This window comes from Pleurodeles waltl, chromosome 10 (assembly GCF_031143425.1).
Source record: "Pleurodeles waltl isolate 20211129_DDA chromosome 10, aPleWal1.hap1.20221129, whole genome shotgun sequence".
In the NCBI taxonomy this organism is placed as follows: domain Eukaryota; kingdom Metazoa; phylum Chordata; class Amphibia; order Caudata; family Salamandridae; genus Pleurodeles; species Pleurodeles waltl.
In genome coordinates, this window is record NC_090449.1 from 299,538,726 (window position 1) to 299,559,331 (window position 20,606).

The 20,606-nt window shown below is 43.5% G+C and overlaps 1 protein-coding gene across 5 annotated transcripts in view; it reads right to left on the bottom strand.

Annotated features, from left to right (window-relative positions):
- Positions 1-9,173: 9,173 nt before the first annotated feature.
- Positions 9,174-20,606, bottom strand: part of ADCY9 (adenylate cyclase 9) — a 453,549-nt gene continuing 442,116 nt past the window's right edge. For all 5 annotated transcript variants that reach the window (XM_069210454.1, XM_069210453.1, XM_069210452.1 and 2 more), the window contains exon 11: positions 9,174-18,916. In XM_069210454.1, the coding sequence (XP_069066555.1) occupies positions 17,743-18,916 (1,174 nt within the window). In that variant the 3' untranslated portion in view covers positions 9,174-17,742. The remainder of the gene's footprint in view (positions 18,917-20,606) is intronic.

Sequence of the window (20,606 nt, forward strand, 5' to 3'; positions counted from 1 at the left end):
GCCATGAAATCGTGCTGTTGAAGTAGTGGGAAAACATCCTGTGTTGTTACCATGTGAAAGTGTTCTGACAGGATGTAAAGATTGAGGGTTCCGAGATCTAATATTAGCCTTAAGGTTCCGTCCTTTTTGGGAATGAGGAAATACAGTGAGTAAACTCCTGTTCCTAGTTGATTTTGTGGCACTGGCTCTATTGCTTGCTTGAGTAATAGAGATTTTACTTCTTCTTGCAACCGGACGATATGTTGTGTGGAGAAGTTGTGTGGTTTTGGTGGAATATTTGGTGGCATTTGTGCCAATTCTATGCAATAGCCATTGCGGATAATTGCTAATACCCAGTTGTCTGTTGTGATGGGTAGCCAATTGGTGTGGAACCTTTGCAGTCTTCCCCCCACATATGAGGTGTGAGTTGGGAAGGGATGGATTAAGTCACTGCTTTGGCTGTTGTGAGGCTTGTTTTGCTGACTGATATTTTCTCCTGCCTCTGGGGTACTGGTCTCTGAAAGTGCTTTTGAAACCACCTCTTTGATATTGAGGTTGGTAGGCTGACTTTGTTTGTGAGGTGGATGCCTCAGGTGTTTGGGTTCTAAATCCACCTCTGTATTGGGGTTTACAAAATGATCCCCTGAATTGGGTTGTATACAAGGCACCCATGGCTTTAGCTGTGTCCGAATCTTTTTTTCATTTTTTCAATAGCCGTGTCTACCTCAGGCCAAAAAGCTGTTTTTGGTTATACGGCATATTGAGGACTGCCTATTGAATTTCCGGCTTAAATCCTGAAGACCTAAGCCATGCGTGTCTTCGTATGGTGACAGCAGTGTTGTTTGATCTAGCTGTTGTGTCTGCAGAGTCTAGGGCTGACCTGATCTGATTGATTGTGATAGCCTGCCCTTCCTCAACTATTTGTTGCGCCCTTTTCTGTTGGTCTTTGGAGAGATGTTGTATTATATCTTTCATCTCATCCCAGTGGGCCCTATCATATCTAGCCAACAATGCCTGGGAGTTGGCTATCCTCCACTGTTTGGCTGCCTGAGATGCCACCCTTTTGCCCGCAGCATCACACTTTCTGCTCTCCTTGTCTGGTGGGGGTGCATCCCCTGATGACTGCGAGTTTGCTCTTTTCCTTGCTGCGCTTACCACTACAGAGTCTGGAGGCAATTGTGTGATAAAGGCAGCATCAGAGGGAGGTGGCTTATACTTTTTCTCTACTCTAGGAGTAATTATTCTAGCTTTCACTGGCTCTTGGAATATTTGGTCTGCATGCTTTAACATGCCTGGGAGCATGAGAAGCGACTGATAGGTGGTATGTGTAGAGGAGAGTGTGTTAAAAAGGAAGTCATCCTCTAACGGTTCAGTGTGCATGGCGACATTGTGATAAGATGCTGCCCTAGCTATGACCTGAGTATAGCCTGTAATATCCTCTGGTGGTGATGGCTTAGAGGGATAGCAGTCTGGGATGTTATCAGGAATGGGATCTGGATCATAATGATCCCATGGATCCACATTGTCGTGCTGTGAATCAAATGAATGTACAGGTGATTGCACAGGTGTGGGACTAGTAGTGGGAAAGATAAGCAAATGAGGAGAGTGAGGAGGAGAAAATTGATTGAGGAAGTGGAGGTTTCTCTTTAGATTTTGGCACTTTAGCTGGTGGCTGAGCAGGGTCCAATTCTTCTTGAAAGGCAAATTTTCTCTTAGGCTTTAGAGGAGGTACTGTTATAATTCTGCCAGTGTCCTTGTGGATGTGAATCCTGGCTTGCCTTTCATCTATTGCCTCCATTTGTGGGTGTTCCTCAGTGATTTTATGGCTTTCTTTGAGTGCTTGCGAAAGTCCATGTTCCTCTGTATAAATTGGCCTTTTTGGCTCCGAAGCTGGTTTTTTCGGTATCGAAAGGCTGGGAGTGGATGATGGCCTCGGCTCAGAAAATGATTTTCGAGGTTTCGACTCGAAGGATCGATGCTTGGTAGTCTCGGAGACAGTGCTTCGGCTTGAGTCCGAAGGCTTAGTTGGTGTGTCCTTTTTCAGTGCTGAAGTTGTTGGTTGGTCACTGAAGGTCTTTTTACGGGTGGAGCCATGGCCTTCCGGCAGTGGCGTTCCCAAGGCCTTATGTTTGGGCTTGGCTGGGGCAAGGGCAGGCGTACTCACATGCTGTCCTGCTGTGACCGGTCTGTCCTCCTCGGACTCCTGGTCGGAGTCGGATCCTTGAACGGAGACTGCTGTGTGCATGATCTCCTCCTCCTCGACGTCGAAACGTTCAATTCTCTTGGACGCCATCTTGAGTCTCCGCGCTCTTCTGTCTCGGAGCGTTTTCTTCGAACGGAAGGATCTCAAAGTCTCACAATTTTCTTCCCGATGGTCAGGGGAAAAACAGAGATTACAGACGAGATGTTGGTCTGTGTAGGGAAATTGTGTGTGGCACTGAGGACAAAAGCGGAATGGGGGCCAGTCCATGAGGCTTCCTCGCGGTCGGCCCAACCAGGCCCGAGTTGGGCGCGGGCACCCCGAAGGGCGAGTAAAGGTGTTTGACCCGACAGTACCGAAGTGTCGATGGAAGATGGTACGCGATCGAAACAATACCGATGAGAATTAAAGAGTTTTAGAACTCTTCCGACTCGAACTATCGGAGCGAAAAGAAACACGTCTGTAAGTAAATGCCTCCTCGTCAAGGTTGCCCCCTAATTTTTTGCCTTTGCTGATGCTTAGTTTTGATTGAAAGTGTGCTGGGACCCTGCTAACCAGGCCCCAGTACTGTGTTCTTTCCCTAAACTGTACCTTTGCTTCCGCAATTGGCACAGCCCTGGCACTCAGATAAGTCCCTAGTAACTGGTACCCCTTGTACCAAGGGCCCTGATGCCAGGGAAGGTCTCTAAGGGCTGCAGCATGTCTTATGCCACCCTGGGGACCACTCACTCAGCACATGCACACTGCCTCACAGCTTGTGTGAGCTGGTGGGGAGAAAAAGACTAAGCCGACATGGCACTCCCCTCAGAATGCCATGCCAACCTCACACTGCCTGTGGCATAGGTAAGTCACCCCTCTAGCAGGCCTTACAGCCATAACGCAGGGTGCACTATACCACAGGTGAGGGCATATGCGCATGAGCAATATGCCCCTACAGTGTCTAAGCAATAAATTAGACATTGTAAGTGCAGGGTAGCCATAAGAGTATATGTTCTGGGAGTTTGTCAAACACGAACTCCACAGTTCCATAATGACTACACTGAAATCTGGGAAGCTTGGTATCAAACTTCTCAGCACAATAAATGCACACTGATGCCAGTGTGCAATTTATCGTAACATGCACCCAGGAGGCATCTTAGAGATGCCCCCTGAATGCCAATCCGACTTCTAGTGTAGGCTGACCAGTTTCTGCCAGCCTGCCACACACCAGACATGTTGCTGGTCACATGGGGAGAGTGCCTTTCTGACTCTGTAGCCAGGAGCAAAGCCTGTACTGGGTGGAGGTGCTTCTCACCTCCCCCTGCAGGAACTGTAACACCTGGCGATGAGCCTCAAAGGCTCACCCCTTTCGTTAAGGTGCCCCAGGGCATCCCAGCTAGTGGAGATGCCTGCCCCTCCGGCCACTGCCCCCACTTTTGGCAGCAGAGGCTGGAGGAGATCATGAGAAAAACAAGGAGGAGTCACCCACCAGTCAGGACAGCCCCTAAGGTGTCCTGAGCTGACGTGACCCCTGCCTTTAGAAATCCTCCATCTTGAGTTTTGAGGATTCCCCCAAGAGGATTAGGGATGTGCCCCCCTCCCCATAGGGAGGAGGCACAATGAGGGTGTAGCCACCCTAAAGGACAGTAGCCATTGGCTACTGCCCTCCCAGACCTAAACACATCCCTAAATGCAGTATTTAGGGGCACCCCAGATCCCAGGAAATCAGATTCCTGCAACCTGAAGACACAGGGACTGCTGACCTACAAGCCTGCAGAGAAGGAGGAAGACTACAACTGCTTTGGCCTCAGCCCTACCGGCCTGTCTCCAACTTCGAAAACCCGCAACCAGCGACACAACCGACAGGGACCAGCATCCTCTGAAGCCTCAGAGGACTGCCCTGGACTAAAGGACCAAGAAACTCCAGTGAGCAGCGGCCCTGCTCAAAACCAGCTACTTCTTTGCAACAAAGAAGCAACTTTCAAAGACTGCACGTTTCCCGCCGGAAGCGTGAGACTTCACACTCTGCACCCGATGCCCCCGACTCGAGATCCAGAGAACAAACACCACAGGGAGGACTCCCCGGCGACTGTGAGCCCGTGAATAGCCAGAGATGAGCTCCGAGCCCCCACAGCAACGCCTGCACAGAGAATCCAGAGGCTCCCCCTGACCGCGACTGCCTGTAACAAGGGACCCGACACCTGGAACCAGCACTGCACCCGCAGCCCCCAGGACCTAAAGGAACCGAACCACAGCGCAGGAGTGACCCCCAGGCGACCCTCTGCCTAGCCCAGGTGGTGGCTGTCCCGAGAAGCCCCGCCTGTGCCAAATCTTGAACCTGTGGTTCTTAAAATAAACTAAGAAAATATATTTCCCTATATAAAAACCTATTGGCCTGGAATAAGTCTTTGAGTGTGTGTTCCTCATTTATTGCCTGTGTGTATACACCAAATGCTTAACACTACCCTCTGATAAGCCTTCTGCTCGACCACACTACCACAAAATAGAGCATTAGCGGGCCATTCCACCCAGTGCACTTTTCAGTGGATCTCTTTATCTCCTTGGCAAGTCGTCCCCTCCTTCACCAAAAATCCCGATTGGCCAATAAGGCCTGGTACATCCATGAGGGGGGCAGGTATAATCATCGGACCTCTTTAATCACTTAAATAGTATTTTACCATTTGTTTTCCCATCCCACCCACAAAACATCTCTTTTACTGATCGGCCCAGCTCTATCCAGTTTATACAATCTATCTATTGATATCAGCCACTCCTGTACTGTAGGAGGTTGTGAACTTATCCATTTATAACAAATTTGTCGCCTAGCGGTAAGCATCAAAAGGAAAATAAACGTTGCTGAGATTGATCTCTCATTTCACAGACGCCAAATAACACTAAGCCAAGATTCAAACTTATTTCTTCCCCAAATATCCTATTTAAGACAGTCTGCACATCTGTCCAATATTTAACTAATCCTGGACAATCCCAAAACATGTGCACATCATCCGCCTCAGTGCCTTCACATCGTGGACATTTCCTCTGGGTTCCACTTATCCGAGATAGTCTCGCTGGAGTCCAATACACTCTATGCAATGTAAACAGATGATTCTTCCTTATTGCCGCAGATTTCGCCGTATTCCAGAGGATATACCATGATTTTTGCCACGTCGCAATTATGTCTAAATTTGGGAACACCTCTCCCCATTTCTGGCATGGGAGAGGAGGGTCCTCCTCGACTGCCTCCATCAATGCTTTATACCAAACCGCCACTTCTTTAGGTATAGATCTTTGATTTAGTTTCTCCTCCCAGCTGGATCTACCAATTTCTCCTTCGTGTAAAGATTTGATCCAACTGACCAGCTGGTAGTATTTGAATTTAGAAATGTTTTCTCCCACTCTCTCCAAAAATGTGGCCCATGGTACCAAATTCACACCCTCTATAGTTTGTCCACATTGTATTATCCCGCTTTTAGTGGATTTGAAAGTTTATCGCACAGACATGCCGGAGTGCCTGGTGAATCCCATATTGGAGCTGAGCCTGAGTAATAAGCTATCCGCAATAAGTTGTGGATCTGTAGCCAAATTTTACATGCCTGCCACAAAATCTTGAGTCTAACTTTTTTGAAATATTTTGGGTGGGCAAATTTGTATAGAAAAAACTCCGCTCCATCCCCCACGTATGCTGTCAATGCTGCCCACATTGGTGTGTAGTCTGATTTTTTGTTTAAGAGAATTCTACTATTCTTAAATTGAAAAGCCAAATAGTACTTATAGAGGTCAGGTGTTGCTAGCCCCCCCCGTTCCTTTCTCTTGCATAGCTTTTTCCACAAGATTCTTATTCCCTTTTGTGCCCAAACAAACGAAGACATATCTCCTTGTAATTTTATAAACCACTTACTCTTAAATTCCAACCGAATAGTATTGAATAAAAATGTAAATTTTGGCAAAATAATCATTTTCAGAATATTAGATCTACCTATTAGGGACAGCGGGAGAGCCGCCCATGATCTTAGAAGTCTCTTGGCCTCTAAATATGTTTTCTCGAAGTTTACCCTTGCCAAGTCCCCCAATTCTTTTGTGATCAAAACTCCTAAATACCTAATTTCCTGTTTAATTAACGGAGATTCATATGCCATATTCCAACACATAATCTCTGTTTTTTCAGCGTTAACTTTATATCCCAACATTCTACCAAAACCTTCTATCGCCAATTTTATTGGAGGAAGTGACAGAGAGAGATCCCTAGTGTAGATCATAAGATCATCCGCATTAGTGCGACCTTCTTTTCCCAATTCCTACTCTGAAAGGAGAGGATTTCCCTATTATTTCTAAGCTGTGTCGCGAGTGGCTCAATATATAGATCAGGGATCTGCTAGCTTGCAAATAGTCTGGGATGCATATAAAGCCTATATAAGGGGGAGGCTGATTAATTTGGCCATATTTAAGCGTAGGGAGGAGAGAGAGAAAATACAGAGTCTTGAGACCAGCATAGCGATGCTGCAGGACTCTATACAAGCCGTACAGGAAATGGGGAACGGGAATCAATTAAGGTTGCTAGAACAACAACATGAGGAAGCCCATTTGAAACTAGAACAAAAAAAAAAAAAATAGAGCATTAGAATTATCTAATGTTGCCACTATCTTACCTCTAAGGGGAACCCTTGGACTCTGTGCACACTATTTGTTACTTTGAAATAGTATATACAGAGCCAACTTTCTACAACGTCCGAACCCGATGGCAGAAAGAAAACAATCTAACATGGAGTTGATGCCCATGCGCAATGGAGCCGAAGAGGAGGAGTCACTCGATCCCGTGACTTGAAGACACTCCTTCGAAGAAAAACAACTTGTAACACTCCGAGCTCAACACTAGATGGCAGACTATGCATAGCATGTGTATCTGCAGCTACACATGCCATCGAATATATATATATATATATAAAAAACACACTTAAACCACATAATACTTACCTGCAAAACATTTACCATGCACACACCTTTATCATTCATGCCCTTACAAAAAAAAACAAAAAAAAACTTACCTTTAAAACCTTTACCACGCATTTACCTTTACCATTCATGCCATTACAAAATAAAAAAATAATACTTACCTTTAAAACCTTTACCACGCATATACCTTTACCATTCATGCCTTTAGAACGAAATTTGTTGTAAAGGCATGCGTCGTAAAGGTATATTCGTAGTAAAGGCATGTGTGGTAAAGGCATATTCATAGTAATGGCATTGTTGTAAATGTATTTTGTAGTAAATGCATCCTTGTTAATTACGTTTCCCTCTCAAGTAAGTATCTCCCCTTGACTGCCTTTTTATGATTCTTTAAGTCTTGGGCATAATTTACTTTTCTTCACTTTCATTACCTTCCCTTTCAAACTTTTAGGGCAAGATACACAAGGGGAGTCATCTCTTCTGCCACTTGATTGAACTTTTATGCAATCAAGTTGGTAAGCCTGATTTAACCTTGTTAATATATGGGCTGCTGTTGTTTTCATGACTGCACTGCATGAGGATTTATTTTCGGTTTGTCACTACTGTTTCTTTTTTGTGTGTTTTCTATGAGATAATTTCCTCATTTGATTGTTCTGAGCTTATTTGCAGGTCAGCCTTTTAGAGAACAGGTAGACGCTATACACTTATTTTGCAAGGGTTGGATTATATAGGGATATCCATTAAACACAACCCCCTGAGAGTAGGTTAGGTTTCTGGTCCTGGAGAATTGCCATGATCCATTTGGGACGATAAATAGGCAAGAAACATGTCAACCTTATTCCATTCATACACTCAAGTCAGAAGGATCATTGTGCCCATTTCTGACTCACTCTGTTGCTCCTAATCATGACAGGAGCTCCTATACAATAAACTGGTTTTGGATCTTCCCTAGTCATTTTTAATTTACCTTTCCTGCACCAATCTACTCACTCTCAGAACGCCACACCGCTACTGCACCTCACCATTTACATCGGCAACCAGAAAAGATCTCCGGCAAAGAGCCCCCAGGTGGGGCCCATTGGGTGTTGCAGGGTCAGCCCAACGTGGAGCTGCCCGATGATGAAGCATGACACCCCCTGGGGCATGTGAGGGCTCTTGCTCCTGAAAGGGGCTACCCGTGTCGGGTTCTGACCTGCACGCAGTGCTTTTGGTTTTTGCAGGAACTGCATACTTACCTTTAGTAAGCAATAAACACCAACTACTGATGCAAACGCTCATAGCTGGGTGTCCAGGAATTTAAAGGGAAGCACAAGTGTTAAGCTTAGTTGTATCTTTGGGTTGCCTTTGATTAAACATTCCATGGACCAAGGTGGCTTCTGACTGAGTGTCCTTTCTACGATGACCATTTTTGCTTAAACAGAAGATTTTACTTGGTCCCATGATCAGAGTCTGCTTCTGAGCAATAAATTCCCAAACCTCCTCAACAAAAGAGATCCCCAGATCCCCATGTGATCTTCCCCCTAATATTATTAAATTTTTAGAGTTATCTTTGAAAAGTAAGCGAATATCAGAGACAAGTACATGAAATGATTAGGTCCGTGTGTTGTGATAAGTCATCTTTCAAAAAATTTAACAGTTAGGAAACAATGGGTCTGGTTACTGGTGGCAGCACACATAGGAGATGGGAGGAATGTGAAAAATATGGTTTGCAAAAGAAAACAATTAGGTGAAGATGCAGCAGGAGCAAGAAAACACACCAGCGCAAGACCCATAATTAGTCTGGGGATTTCTGTCTAAAACCAATGGAAAGAGAAAGGAATGAACTCCAGGAAGGATTACCATGCATTTACCTGGGTGACCAACTGAACTTCATCATTTTGGTGTGCATAAGATCTCGGGTCAATTAGTTGGTAGGTGGTTGCTCCAGCAGTCTCCTGCTTATGCCATGCTTGGTAGTTGTTCCATCAGTTGAGAGAAAGGAGAATGGGGGAAAGGAGTTTTTTACTTGCTTAAGTGCAATCTTGCTTTGAAATCAACATTAAAACAAAAAACACAGACACTGTGGATATTTGTATATATTTATATTTTATTAACTTTAAGTTTCCAATATCAAATAAAACCTGTGCAGAGGGCATGACCTCTTTAGCCACTTTTGGCAAGTATTGCCCTCTCATTAAGATGCTTTCTCTTCAACATTCTTCTGAAACAAGGGAGCTGGGAATGAACCAGTAGCTGCATGGAAGCAGTACAGAACAAGGCAACAGATACAACAAAGTTAGAGGGCATGGAGAAGGATCTACGGTATGGGCAAAGACTTCCAATGAAGGGTAAAAAACACACATTATAAAGTATCGAACAAATGCTGCAAATGAAAGACATGGCAAGGCCAAGACGATAAACTTAATCTTGATACTTCAATATGGAGCACAGAAATAAAGTGGTGAGTTGTTGACAAGTCACAGAAGGAGAGAGTAGGATCTGGAGTAAGGCCCAGATACAAAAAAAGGTAAATGCCCAAAAAAAGATTTTTAATACAGGCTCTGCAAGGCCTAGGAGAGACAGATCATAATATCAGCCTAGGACCATGTAGGAAAATGTATTGTTCACAAAGATTTGTAAGGGATGGCAGATGCAAAATACTGTATGCAGACTGCTGGTTACCAGGGAGAGAAAATAAATATGCCACATATGGATTGTGAGTCATAGTGGGCAGACTGGTAAGGCCAAAATACACAAAAGGAAATTAGATTTTGGTCATGGAGCATGACATTAATTGCTCACTTATAGGCACACAAAGCTGGACATTAAATGCTTAACATGACCTAGGAGTTCAAAACCCCTTTCACTATAGGTTTCACTTGTAACTCTGGGAATTCTCATTCAACATGTCCTTTTAGTTATCAACCTTTGGGCACACTTCTACCACCTACTAGCAGGACCAGAAACTCTGGCTAAATTTAAAAAATACATATAGGATCAGAGGAGGCTCAACAGGGTTACCTGTCCCAGCTGCTGCACAACTCTGGTGTGTGTGACACCTCAGTGCTAAATCATTAAGGAACAAGCACAATATGAAAATGGAGTTAACTTGTACAGAGGATGGTGGAAGAGTGTCAGTACAAGAAAGATCCTGAAGGAGCAAGTGGACAACAGTTACCATAGTTACCGTACAAGAATACCATTTTTAGACTTGCATTTAGCACTCTTCCATTCAAAATCTTTCAGAATACACTACCAAGAAAAGAATGGTGGACGGAGACAACTTTGTTCAGAGCAGCTTGGGGGCAAACACAATTTTACTGGCACACAAGCTTGAAAGCATCACCAATTTAGGATGCATTAATACTAATGGAGGTCTAAGAGATAGCCAGACCTAAAAGAACATGGTTATATCTGTGAATGATCATAGAAGATGTGGTCTTTGCACAGAGGTTATGTCATAATTAAGAAGCAAGGTCAGTGTAAATGAATTCAACAACATTATTTGCCTGGTATTCCACAAAAGGAACACCAGGCAGAGAGTAATGGCTCTTTGGCTTAGTCCACATGACTTCACTGCAACTGTACAATGACCCATTGAGAATGTTTTTAACCCGAGCCTTATTTTAACATTAGCCCTGGAGAAAGTGCCTAGGAAACAGTACTGTTTTTGTAACCAATAATTTGGCTATAGGGCTCTGAAGCAAGGGCACAATGTGGGCTGATAGAGGTTCTCCCTAAGAAAAAATGAGTATCTCATTGGGGAAGTATATAGTAAAATTCTCCATATGTCAGAGACATGGGTAGAAAAGTATGGTAAGAGGCATGAAGGAACGGAATGAGGCAACAAAAGAGAGACTATAGAGAACTATGTCCGGTATCCATGCCCACAGTTCCAGTTCATAAAAAAAACACTGGATGTCTGCACCCATTAATGAGTTGCATAGCTAAAAAGGTTAGCACTTTGTTTGTAAGCAGAAGGTGGTGTGGCCATAAGGCTGTCACAACAACCAGAGCTATTTTGTTTATCACTTAGAAAAGAGTTGACCATCATATTATGCCTGTCTAGTCATCAATAGATTGACCAGTTTTGCTACAGAATGCAGTGTTGTCGGTCAAGGAAATAAATAGTCTTACTAACCTCCGACTGGAGTTTTGGCCTGTTTGTGAGGAAGGCATGGAAGGGAAAGGGGCAAGAGAAAAGGTTTTCTGTCAAGAACATAGTATAGGTTTCTGTATAGCTGATTCAGTTGTACCTGATCTACCACAACAATGGTAAGCTGTAAGCTGCCAATGGTTCTCTGAGCTGGAAGAACATCACTGGAACACAATTCTTAACAATTGTAACTGCTATGTCTGAGAAGAAATAGACTGGGAGGTTGCTGTTCATCCTAGAGGAGGAACAAGGGGTTGCCTTTACAGGAGGATCAGTAGAGGTGACCATAAGGATGTCATGGGGACCTAGTGATCAGATCTGAATGCCCTCACACACCTCAAGGGGTGTCATACTTCATCATGGGGTGCTCCTCGTCGAGTCGGCACTGCAATATCCGACAGACTCCTCAATGGGGGCTCTTTTGCAGAGATCGTTTGATCTTATTGCCATATGATGAGTGCAAGTGAGGGGAAATACAGAGTGCAGGGTTGTGCATGAGTGAGTTTAAAGAGCCTAAGGGGTACCAAAGCAAGTTTAGTAGAGGTCCCCTTGACACAATGAAATCAGGAGGGCTATCATTAATAATAATGTACTGCAAATAGCTATAGTGAATGTGGAATGGAGCCAACATGTTTCATACCTCAGAGCCTGGAGGGTCAATGGCATTTTGCCAGGACCAGGTAAATTGCTACCCTACACTGGGAACGGATCTATACCGTACATTATGGTTTCCTAACCTGAATAATTATATATTCACTGTACCTGCTGTAGTGCAGGATGTGGGATCAAACCCTAAAGTCGAGTGACTGTACCCCTTAGGAAATGCAGAAGTCTGTGCTTGCTGCAGGAAAAGTGAGCCTTGCAGTACAGTGTTTGTGACCCACCCTCCTCTGCTGACCTGTCTGAGTACATTCATAAAAGAGAATAAAAAATGAATCACTTGGAAGGGAGAAGGCCAATGTAGGCTCTCTGTGAGAAAATCTATGAGGAAATTCAGCCCTAGGACAAATCCCTAGAATTATCCTATCAAAAGGGGATGGAGAGAGACAGAAACCCAAGTAGATACACTAAGATGTTTAGCTCCCTGTTATGTGGAATTCACATAAGTAGTAAAGCCAGTAATCATTGTTGGGGAGGATTAGGTCGACTCAGGTCAGTAGGATGGGAAGGGTTTCAAGACAGCCACACAAACGACTGACTTACAATGGCTATAACTGGAAATTATTTGCACAGTTTGTGGTATTCCAAATACCTGCCATGTTTGTGGTCTCCTTGGACCAACTTTCAATAATACCTACACATGATAACTGCAGATATTAGGAATCTAAATAGCCATTAGTTGCTTAGTCTGTGGTTAATCTCATATCCTCGAGGGTCTACAGTCCTTGAGGGCCTTAGTGGCACCCCTCTTTATGGGCATCTGATGAAATGGCGTGAGGGTTTAGCTAAAGCCAAAAGTGACAGCACACCTGCCACCTTCCTCTTCCTAAAGAATTGTACAGGAATCCTGGGAACTAGAACATAACTTTTAAAAAGATTTACTCAAACCACCTTAGTCTGTCTCAGAGGCAACACACTAAAAGAAAGACGCATTACCCATCAGAAAGATTTGACTACTTTCTATACCACAAGAAGCAGGAGTGAAAATTTGCTCTACTTACTCAACCACTAACTCTGTTGTAAGTTTTGTCCTGCTGAGGACAGAGCTCTGAATGATTATACCGTAACTGACTCATTCAGAACAGCAGCTCACCGAAGAACATGCACAAGAACACAAAGAAGAAAATTCACATGCCACTGAAGGTGTTACCGGTAAGTTTGTTGTGGTTAGGGTTACTAACACTTATGATCTACGCTAAGGCCTCCCAATAAAGCACCATGAACATTCCTCCAGTCTCCGAATTTGTTGTTACATACCAGCTGATCAAGACAGGCCATATGCCTCAGGTACATAAGGCACAGGTTTGTCTTCCACTAAGCCCTTCAGAAAGAAGATGCACAGTGAGATGCCTAATTAGATACAGTTGTGCTTCACCTGAATCTTATAATGGAGAAGCCGTGTTGCTTTTAAACTGGATCACACTGCTTCAACAGGCTGGGTCTTCTGACAAAAATGGTCTTTTCCTCCTCTCTGAATATGCCAAATGATGTCAGCAACACCCATGAATGAGGGTTAACTGATATTGTCTCACAAGCCCAGTCCTGAACTGACAACCAACTCAGTGTTGTATGACTAAGGGTTTCTACATGACAAAAAAGATCTACAAATTGAGGTCTGTTTAGGAAGCACATGAACATACTGGGGGTGAGGTTATGAATTGATTGCTTCATTTTCTTTTACTTCCTTTTGAGTAACTGGAAGTGAGAGTTGCTTTGCACATCTCATGAAAAACAGTTTTTTCGCCAAATAAACCACCCACCTACAAATCAGAAGGAAAGATATTCCCTCTGGCATAGAATCTGTCAGACAGAGAAGAAGCAAAAATGACAGCTGGGTGGAATCATCGGCTCTCTGCCAAAGACAGAAAAGGCGGAATCAGGTCTACATACTTCAGAATGGATTTACCATTGCAAAAGCTGTTAGTAAATACTTCATGTCCCACATCTTTCAGTAGTTGGTACTGGGACAAAAAAGGAAACCGAAATTAGCCCTGTCTGCCCTGCAAGGTACTTGAGTATTGTGAAAAATATAATTCTCCTCACTCTCACCTGAAACAGGAGCTCCATAATTCAACTTCTTAATGATGATGTGATAACCTTCCTCTATAATGGGCTGTAGAAGCTGGTAAACAACAGCCTCATACATGGCCCACACTACAAGAATAGAAAGATAGAAAAACTGCAAGAAGACTTAAAAGGGGTGTACAAGGGTGAATTGAAAGTAGGTCAGATTAAAATAAAAGCATCAGAAGAGAAGTCATCCCCAGCTCATTACATCTGAAGCTGATTTGAAGATACTCCCTCTAACTGGGAATTTGGAACTAGATGCATGGTGTTAAAGAGAATTTAAGAAAAACAAGGGACGACAGCTAGTAACGGTCTGATTGTCTGTACCAGGTATTTAAGTATTCTAAATACAATCTAGATTCCAGGTGGAGGAAAAAACCTAAAGGGGATCCCAGAGCTGGGAGGATTAAGTGGGAAGAAAAGGAAAAGCATTGGCTCCACAAACATTGCAATAAAAACTGCTCATCAGACACTTAACAACAAAATAAGCTCAAGTCTTTCCCTGTCACTGGGAAAATTAACTTGTGCACAAGGCAAAAAATGAACACAAGTACTGAATGTGTTTCAAAGTCGTTATTGCCGAGTTTCTAGTCCTACCAGTAGTTGTGAAGGTATACCAGAGTTGGGAATGGAAAAGGGGTGATGCAGGAGTGATCCATAAATTGCGCTGATCCCAAATGCATGACCCTTTCATCCAATTCAAGCCTACATTCTGAAGGTGACTGACTTAATTTCCCAATGAGGGAGCATAAAGCCTCAGGCCTGGTCCTACATGAAAGAAAACTGTGAGTCAATATTTAGGAATAGGGCACAGGGCATTAGTACAGTGAGAAACCTGCCATAGGCTTACCTAGACCCTCAATCTCCCTTCAACAACCCTGCAAAACACTTCTGGGTAAAGAAAGATTAGTAAAATAAAACTTTGCTAAAAGTGTCTGGCAATGTCATGCAACATCCATAATTTTCTTACATGCTAACAAAAGTAGAAACAGTGATACAAAGTTTATGGGTTTTAACAACATTCAAAAGTAAGCAGTTGTGGTCAGCAGAATTACCAGTCTTTAAAAATGGCACAGATAATGGTACCTGGGGTTCCCTCATTGTTCCAACTGTCTCTTGCACTGGAGACTAAAACTGAACGTGATTCTGAACAAAACTTAGGAATTGCGCTTTCATATTTTGGAGCAGCATTCATGTAAGAGTAAGAATAAAAGTTCCCCAAAACCCCCGTAATCACATTCTTGTACCTCCTGCCCAAAGCTCAATGACCTAAGTAACATGTTACATTAAGAGCACATAAGGAGATGGCAGGGGAAGGATGCAACAACATCACACTTGATATCTGCTAAGAAGGTTTTGTGCTGCTCAAGTCTCTGATTATCTGGGACAGGCTGTTGACCATCTACGACTCAGAGCCACAATTCCCTTTAATCGATAGTGCAAGTGGAATAAATCTCTACGAGGCCCTGCAACACATCTGTGAAGAATCACTACTAATAATTTGACACACTAGCTCCACCCTCCAAAAGAACATATTTCCCTCCCCAAAGTTCCCCACGCAATCACTTATAGCACTTTTACTCCATGCACATGCGCCATGCACACACCCCCGGACATCACCTGATTCCTTCTCACTTGAAATCTTCCAATTCCCAGTACAAGCCATTTTGGAACCCACTGTGCTAACACAGTAACTTTGCATTCTCCAACAGAGGTGGAATATCACACTCTTGGCTCTCACAGAGACCCAAAGCATGTTTGTCAGGCTAATTTTATGACAACGAATTGATTAACATGTTCTACATCCTTTAAGTGGTAGGAGTCTACGACACCAACGTATGTTCCATTCAATAGTGGACAGTATGGTAGCAATTCCATGCCTCGCTCCAAGAATGCATGTTACAGAGTGTTCGTTTTTTAGTCTTGATCAATGGGAATCACATAAGTAATAACATGCTCCAGTAATTAATGGCAAGTCACACAGAGATCCCAATCTCCAACTCTAAAATTGAGAAGTACTGGAATTCTATTATGTAGCCTTCACCAGCATAGTATAAGTGATTACATTTTGTGATTACTGGCCAAGAGAAGACGGGACATGAACGCTCAGTCTGGAACGAGGGCAAGTAGGTATTATCCTGCCGTTCACACCATGATTGATGGAGAAGTAACACAAATATAAGGTGAAAACACCTAGGTGGACTAAGGAGGCCTATGGCTTATGTTGTTACATCGTAAATGGCACACAGTAGGCGCTAATGCATATAGCCTGCTGATAATTGGCACTCCAGGCCATAGCATGCCTAATAAAAGTAATACAAACAGTTAATGCTCCGTGTTGCTATCGTCTATCTGGCATTGTCTGAAAAGACTGCCACTGTGCTCCTAAAATAGGGCACACATGAGACTTGGAGCAGGCAATACAGAATTGGTGGCAGAGGTAGGGAGCCAATTGAAACCTATTTTTGCCCATCACTTCCAGAAAACCCAATTTAAATATCACCAAAAGTCTTACACTAAACTCAAGAAAATAATTCACTTTAACCTTCTGGTTAACTGACCAGAAGCCAACACACGATCTTTGAAAGGCGGGCCGGCAACATTTGTGCCTGATCTGATCTGTCTGAAAAACAGAAAGACTTTGGAATGCCTTCAACAGCAAACTGTAGGGCCTGCAGACCCAGATAGGAATAAATAACACCCAGATCTTCCAGAAAGCACGGAGGTCGAATGCTTGCCATTCTTTAAATACAAAGAACACAAAAAGTACATTAGTCTTTCTCTCTTAATATGTACGCCATTAAGCACATGCCTGCGTGCCTCTTTAAATATAGGATTGCTCAGCCTCGGCACGAGCGTGTCTATAAATGTGAAGAAAACTACTACGTATACAAAGTGTCCCTTCTGTTAATAGGAAGGTTTTACCAAAGGCCTTGGTATCTAATACTATAGTAAGAAAAGCAGCAGGCTGGTAAGCAAGCACCATAGAGTGGGCCAGTTATGCCCTGTGAACTGTCATAGCAAGTGACAGGATATAGTGTTTCATGGCGATGTATTCCAGCCTTCTGCTGTTCTTTCTCTTGACAGGAGAAAACAAGTCTGCTATGCATCTGCAATGGTGGTTCATATGTGATTGAAGCAGAATTCATACCACTATTTTAGAAAAGTGGCGGTCAAATATTCTGTTTGCAATTGCTATCATGGCACAAGTTATTGGATCAGCTGTATACAAGCAGAATGCAAGAAAAATGGTCTGTCATGGCACATAGAAAAGGTCTATATCGCCATCCATTATCACTCAATCCTCTATACGTTGATAAATATATACAAATATGTATGTACATACACACTCGCACGAAAAACATAACAAATACAAAAATATGCATCAGCAACAAATGAAAATAAAGTATTCTGTAAGCAATAATTAAAATCATATTGGAACGCAACCTTTTCTTCAATCAAGGCAGAGATCCTGAGCCGCGATCTCAACAGTGGCTTCCGACCCATGCCACACATGGCCAGTGAATACATCCCAAGGCACTTTATTCCTCCTTTACCTTGATGGGATGCACAGGGAGGATGAGGTTTGCAAATAAAGAATGTGTGACTGGGGGGGGATTGTAAACCACACTGTATTTTGGAGGATGTCTGCAAGCAGAACACATAATCCAAGTTATTCCCCTCCCTATGTCCCTCCACCCAAAATAAAAGATGCCCACTGCAAAGGTCTTAGTGTTTCTATGGCGACGAGGACGTGTTTTAGTTGCCGTCAGAATCATAGCCTCTCTGGGCAATTTAGCTTTGTCAATTCATCGGCTTCTGCGGTCTCTTTGTCCTCTTTCCCTATGGCTTTGCTATGCCTGCCCCTGTCGTTGCCCTTTGCAGGATCCCTGCGGTGCTTCTGAGGGGCAGGGGGTGTATCTCTGGCTTCTATCGAGTCAGAGCAGTGGGAAGATTTATCAGAACTATGCACAGAAGTCACCAAACTAGCAATCTCGTCCGTTGGGGATCTGCCGATGCTGCCATCCACCTGAACCCGGATGTCCGGTGAGATTGACAGTTGGTGATGGGGAACAATACCATTGTCTGTGCACTTTGGGTAGAGGAAGGTTTTCATCTGCCCTTTCCCCTTCACATTGACTGTTCCCCGGTAATCAAAATCATATCCCATTTTGGAAAGAACTCGGTAACTCTCCTCGCTCACTTGGATTCGACACTCCACCCCAGTGGTGTCCATTCGACTCGCTATGTTCACTGTGTCACCCCAAATGTCATATAAGAGTTTTGTGGTGCCAATCACCCCGGCTGTCAGAGGACCGTGGTTAAAGCCAATACGTAGTTTAAAGTTAAACCAAAGCATATTGTTGTTGAAGTCGTCAACTACTCTCATGGTCTCTTTGGCAAATTCGAAGAGGGTTTGGAGGTGCCCGTGAGGGTGGCTGCTCTCCTGGCACTGTGAAGGATTTAGGCCAGAGGCTGCCATGTAGGTGGCACCAATGGTCTTGATCTTCTCAATGCTACTGTAGTCTGGTTTACTGAGCAGCTCATCAAAGTCTCCAATCAATTCATTCAGGACGCGGTAACACTCCTTGCCTCCCTCATAATTCTCCTCATAGAACTCACTGAAGTTGACAATGCTAGCAAAGATAACTCCAGCATTGTCATGGTTTTTTGAGTAGCTCTGGGAGACCTTCAGCTGTTCTGCCACGTGATATGGAATGATATTTCTCAGTAACCAGTCTGCCTGGTCTCTCATGCTCTGGATTTTTGTGCGGTGGAGATCTGCTTCCACATCTCCGTGGTAGTGGAGTCGGTAGCTGACCTCAAATTCACGATTCAGGAACCAGACCAAGAGAAGGAGGAGGAAGAAAGCAAGGATCACCTCTGGACCAATTCGAAATGCTGGCTTATTGTAAGATGTAGAAAGGAGGCACGTGGACATCTCAGAACTGCAAGAGAAACATAAATGGCTATTAACATATTTCCAAGTTTCCAAGTGAAGAAATAAAAAACAGAAAATTAGCAGGAGGTATTTAATCCCTGCGAAAATGATTCTGGATTTACAAGAAGCTAATAAAAACTTGATACCTCAAACTCACTGGAGAAATAAGCTTATTATCAAACATAAAATTAAATCCTGCAAGTTATCTAATCTTGGCAGCCGATAATTGTGATACCTCATTAAAGTGTGTGACATTATCCATCCTGATGTTTTGTCATAATGTAATAATACATTTACGGGTTGTCTGCATAAACTGTGACACATTCATCCAGAGAATCGTTCAATCAGCATCACAGGATGCTGTTCAAAGAGTACCACAAAAGGGAGGACTACAGCCACAGGTTACTAAAGTGGCCAACGTACCACATGCATGTCCCAGAATTTTTTTAGACTGATGCCAAGATCCTATTCTCCAGGTATTTTCTTGGAATCTTATACAGTAGTGCAATTTTTTTTTGTTATAGAGCCAACCTTTTTATTGAGTTTTAAGACAAGGAAATCATACACTCGTCTACATCCCCATGCCAGCAACAAGAAAAATGTAACATAAATAACCACTGTCATTGTATCAGTATACATATCATAACTGCCCTAGTCACAACTCACCACTTGAATCTATCAAGTCTCCTGCACCCTTAATGCCATGATAGACTCATGCTGCACATAATGCGAAGGCATTTGTCTGCCGCTCTTGGAGTGAGACAGGTACATTTTTATGTTAGCGAGGTCTAGGGTTGTGCAAACTTGAAATCTCTCAACAGATATGCAAAACACCATGCCAGTCTTGTGAGGGACCTCATTCTAATACCTATTAAACTCCAGAAAGTGCCAGAGGAGATGTACCAATTATTGTCTCCCCACAGCCACACCTGCACGTGTCTGCTTTCCATGCAGCCAAACGTGTAATCTGACCAGGGTTTAATACCAATATAAAGTCATCTTGGCTATCACTGCTTTTCCACTGTGGAGTGCATCCTGAGAAATATTGCTTCCCATTCATCATTTGAAACTGAAAGTTGTACCTCCACCACCCACTGTGATCTCTGAAAATTTCTCAGCTTCTTTGGATCCTAGAAGAAATCGCAGACTAGGTGTCTGTGCTCCTAATTCATCAGCAGCCTTTTTTTAAAAAAATTAGGGGTGCACCTAACATTACGCTTGACAGGATGGTGTGGAGCGCAGTAGCATATCTGGAAATAATGCTGACCCACAGCGAGATTTATTGTTCATTACTCCAACCTCTAAATCTTTCTCCAAAACCCACTATAGTAAATGTTGCCTTTATCATACTCCCAATCCACTCTGTCGAATGCTTACTCCACAGCCCAAGATAACAGAGTCGCCTCTCTATGATGTTTCTACACAGATCTAATAAATGGAGGGCTCTTTTGGTGTCATCTCTAGTGGATATGAACAGGACAAAGCCAGTCTGATCAGCATGGACCAGAAGCAGCAGGGCAGATTCCACACAATTCACTAGGACTTTAGAAAATATCTCTGTGTCCATACTGAACAGGAAGATGTCTATATGAGGGGCACAAAGATGAATCTTTGTGGGGTTTTGGCTTAATATGATTTTTTCTTCAGCCACTGTCAGAGACATACCCTGGGAGTGGGTCATCCCAATGAAAACCTCA